The 4,880-nt window shown below is 42.2% G+C and overlaps 1 protein-coding gene across 1 annotated transcript in view; it reads right to left on the minus strand.

Moving 5' to 3' along the window:
* Positions 1–1,179: 1,179 nt before the first annotated feature.
* DISC1 (disrupted in schizophrenia 1) overlaps positions 1,180–4,880 on the minus strand; it is a 173,725-nt gene continuing 170,024 nt past the window's right edge. Inside the window, exon 13 of the mRNA XM_017745360.1 lies at positions 1,180–3,875. Coding sequence (XP_017600849.1) covers positions 3,727–3,875 — 149 coding nt within the window. The 3' untranslated portion in view covers positions 1,180–3,726. The remainder of the gene's footprint in view (positions 3,876–4,880) is intronic.

Here is a 4,880-nt window from a genome sequence, read left to right on the forward strand (position 1 = left end):
TGCGGTGGCGGCGTGTTCAACACAATCAACTACTCCCCCTACAAACCACATGCAATAGACTGGTGGAGGTGAGCTGCTTTTCCTCATCTTGCAGCTCTCCTGGAGCAGTCCATTGTGTGTGCTCTGGAAGAGCAAGGGAGCTGGGGATGTTTAACCTGGAGAAAAGGAGGCTCGGGGTACCTCATCACTCTTTAAAACTGCCTCAAAGGAGGGTGCAGCCAGGTGGGAGTTGGTCTCTTCTCACAGGTAATGAGTGACAGGACAACAAATGCACTCTAAGTGCCAGGGGAGGTTAATGTTGGATACTAGGAAAAAATTCTTCACTGAAAGGGCTGTCAAACATTGGATCAGGCTGCCCAGGGAGGTGGTTGCATCACCAGTGCTGGAGGTATTTAAGAGATGTGTAGATGTGGCACTTAGGGATGTGGTTTAGTGGTGGACTTGCTTGGCAGCGTTGGGTTACTGGTTGGGCTCCGTCTCAAGGTCTTAATCTAAATTATTTTATTATTCTATTGCTGTGGCAGAAGACAAACACACAAAGCCTTATTTGCCTGTGCAGTCTTAAACCTTTTGGGTCTGGGCTCTTGGCTAGGGACAGCACATGACCTGGGCAGAAAAGGAACTTCTTTCTGGAGATGTTCATTGTTTGCAGGTGGTGGGAGACAGTCCACCCAGAAGTGAGAATTCTAGCAAGGATGTATGAAACTGGTGCTTGGGACACCATACACACTCTCCTACCTCTCATCATGGCAATGAACATGTGTAAGAACATAACTTTGACCTCAGATACTGCTGTAGTCAATGCACAGTCATACTAACCTCCCTTCAGCCCTTATCCATGGGTGAGGAACCGAGGGAAGGCAGGCAGGATTCAGTTGCACAGCAAGACTGAGTCAAGCTCAGACCCAAGTGCAGGTTTTACCTGTCCGTACAGCTCACTGTGTGATACTTATTTCTCCCTCTCATACTGAAAACAGCTACAGGTCAGACTCCAGTCTTGAGTATGTCTTTAGACTGCTTCCAAAAGGCACAACAGACTCCCCCAAGCAGACGAATTGCTGCTGTCAACAGCACAATAATAGTCACACACATGGTTTCTTTCTCCTTTTCTGTCCTCCACTCTCCATGATGAAATTTCTAAAATGTTGTACACTGCACAGAATGCAAACAGACATTGGGTTAGTTAAAAACATATTTCTCTTTATTTGAAAGTTTTCTATTCACAGATAAAAGGTAGTCGATACATTGCATAGTATACCTTTTGTTTAAAGTATGTTTATTATCAAATGTGTCTGAGAAAAGGGATGGTTACTGGCTCTAACTCCCCACAACAAACAGTGAAGTTAATGGAGTAATAAATTAAAGGAGTAGTAGTAGCCCATGTTACATATAAAAGAGATGTTAACAGATACAAATGGAACATGAATGATGACTGATTCAGTTTCCCTTCTCCTTAGAAATTCAGTGTCTTATTAGAGTGGTTGCCTAAGTTGAGGTTTTTATTAAAATGCCGTGGTGCTCTGAAGCTTTGAAACACAAAAGCCACATAATTTTTTAAATTGAATGGGAATGTCTTCAAGAAACCTCACTAGTGGGAATGAGGGTGCTGTTCTCCTGCCCATGTGATGGTTGGATCCTATTCCTATTGCTGAGCCCTTGCTGCTGCAAGGAGGCAGACTTGATGCTTCAGCTGTAGCTGATGCTGGCTCTAAGGCACTTCTAGGGCCTAACAACTGTTTACATTGCAGGCACTAAGTATTCAAAGGACAAAACTCCACAGGGTGGGAGAGTGGGGTGTCATGCAACCTTAGTTTAGTGTACTGGCCTGGGCCTGTCCTCATAGTCCTATATAAATGCTCATTGCTGGCAATGCAGTACCCTGGGCTCTCTGTGGTATTGAACCAAAAGAAACAGTTTTAAGAGATGTGTCTTGTCAGTGTGCTCTCTCCTGTTTACCTGAACTCATGTGGGTTTCCATGAGTTCTTTCTGGCAGGCAGGTTTTCCCATGGAGCTGGTCCTGTGTGTGGGCTGAATGTCAGGGTGCCACCTGCACTTGTCTCCTGCCTTGAGCTGGAGGCAAACACCTTGTTCATCTGTTCAGGGGAGCTTCAGAAAGTGCCAGAGCTATGGTGGGGAGGTAGGTATTGAACAGGGACACGGAGAGATAAACTTGTCAAGCAGAACAGCGAGAGTTCTCCATTAGGGAACCAAGCACCAGAATCTCTGCAAGCTGGAGCTCCAGGAGTCTTTACCACAATGTGAATGCTGGCCCATATATTACTCAATGAGAGAAGTCAACCATGTTCTGAATTACAGGGCTGTAATTCAACCCTGAGGATCTGATGACTACAGAAACCACCTGAGTTCTGCTGCCCTGGTTTGACAACTGTATGCCCCTGGAGGCAATTTTAATCCTGTTGTATGTCTCAGTTGCCTGGCCCTTCTTCCCTCCCTCCTTCTGTACTTAACACTGAGGTAGAAGTTTCAACTAGCATTAAAACACACAAAAAATGAACAGAATCTGAGTGGGAAAGTAGTCCAATGACCTTCAAAATTTGCAAAAACACAATGTGGCTATAAATGAGTAACTTAAGTAGAAGAGTAATTCTAAAAATGTCAGAAAAACAGTATCAAAAAAGTACAGTACTGAGTTGCAAGACATTTTCTATTGTATTTTTTAAAATTCAGAGGTTTGGTTGTTTTTTTTTTTAAAGTCACCCTCTGCAAAAAATGGCAGGAACAGAATTTTTAATGGTATCAGAGATATACTGGTATCAAAGTACACATGGATTTTTGAAGACATTAACTCTCTTGAACAATTATCCAGTTGGCTTCAGTTGAGTATTGCTTTTATTTCCTATAAAAATACAGGTTTAAGTAGGTGTGTGTGTATATATCGACATATGTGTCTTGCAAAAAAACCTACATTCCTTCTGAAGCTTGCAAGGAAGATCAAAGTAATGGTAGTAATCTTTACAAGGAGACTTAAATGAGTTATTGTTCATACTATATTTCAATATATGCAACACAAGTCACCAGCATAGGATTTTTTTTTTTTTTGCCTTACAACCCCTGTAATACTAAAGAAAGTTTATATTAATACCTAAATAAATTCAGTTAAACTACTGCTATAGGGGCTGCTGTTAGTTACCTCCACTGTACTTAATACCACAGAGCAAATGAGGTCCAAATTTCAGTTGAAAGAACATGGTTAGCTTCAATTTCGCCCTATTGATTTAATTATTTGCAGGAATGTGAAAATACATTCAGTGTAAGAAAGCTGTTAAAGCCAAAGAAAAAAAATCTTATTATTCTTAGAGCTATTTTCCAAGAAATACTAGATGTTTCAGCTTTAATGCTGCATTTTAAAATCAGGACAAAAAAATCCATGAGTAGAGGAAGACAGTGTTTATGAGCCTTCAAGGAGAACACTTCACTGACATTAAAGGCAACTTTGCAGACTCACTTGAAATGTATCAATTTGTAATCTACACATTTACAGGAGCTGCTCTGCTCTGAAAGCTGTTTCCCAATCTGTGCCAAAACATGTGAGGCTGTGTAGCATACTTCTGATGATAGACCTCCAGGCTCTGTTTCCCCATAATTGATTTAGTTATTAGTTATGCAGGGGAGAGAAGAGATCCCTGAGGCTTAGTAAAACAGTATTCAGTTACTAAAAGCAGCCCTTTGTGAATTAATGTCATCCTACCAGCTCTTTCTGCTCATTATTCCTTCAAGTCTTGTTTTCCTGGACACCAGCTGTCACAGAGGAAGTCTCCAGCCTTTTCTTCTCCTGCCTCCTTGGCTGACTGAAGCTGCACCAGCACGGTCTGGAGTGTCTCCTTCACCACCTGGATCTCCCTCTGCAGAGACTGTGCAAGCTTTATTAAGGAATAATCTATAGGTGATTGGCAGTCCCTTTTCTCTTTCCAAGTTATTAAGTACATTCTTGTTCTGCTGTTCACAACAGATGGCCATGGCTATCTAATTGTAGCTTCAACTTCTTCCAAATTGTTTGGATTAAATATTAATACATTTCTCACACTTGCTAGCAAAAGAAAAATGCAGGCAAACTCAAGTTCTCAAGCAGCATTATTTAGCAGTTTAAAAAAGGGAGGGGATGGGGGATACTGCTTGGATACTGTTCTCATGGGAAGGAAGGAGATAAAAAATACTTGTACCATTGAGCAGCAGCAATGTTCCCTGTGAGTTCCCTGATGGATGGAGGGTGGACTTTTGCACCAGAGACACAGACCTGGGTGGATCAGATCCCAGGTGAAGGCAGCAGGAGGAGTCTGACACACAACGCCAAGTGACCACAGCTTGTGTGGCATTAGTGAGCTCAACGTGTGCTATGCAAGGTGGGGTGGGAATCAAGGTAAGGAGCAAAATTAGCTTATAGCAGAGAAAGTGTTTCTGCTACACTTACCTCCAGAAAGCTTTCATGTTAGCTGAATTATCATTATAATTACAGTGCAGAACACACAAATATTAAGCTATATGAGACTCCACAGGGAATGCTTTGAACAGATTGAAAAGCAAAGAGGGCAGTAACAAGGTTGTACTTTTGTGTATTAAAAGGAAGAAGGCCACCTGAAAAGTATCCAATAATTAGAATAAAATGCTTCATTTGGTTAAGAAAGAGTTTTCCACATTTTATTTTCCTCTGTCTAGTTCAGGGTTCCTGCAATGAATTCAGGAAGAAACTGATGGCTAATGATTCAGCCTCTGAAAGAGACCTTCCATTTCCCTCTTTCTGCAGCTGCCCAATAACAAGAGGGAGGGTGTCAGGTGGTGACAAGGGGTGCAGCAGGGAGCAGACTGGCAGATGAAGGCAGGGCATTCACGGAGATAGTAGCAGCTGCTGGTGTGCACAAGC

The sequence above is a fragment of the Corvus brachyrhynchos genome, unplaced genomic scaffold (genome assembly GCF_000691975.1).
Source record: "Corvus brachyrhynchos isolate BGI_N302 unplaced genomic scaffold, ASM69197v1 scaffold70, whole genome shotgun sequence".
Lineage (NCBI taxonomy): Eukaryota > Metazoa > Chordata > Aves > Passeriformes > Corvidae > Corvus > Corvus brachyrhynchos.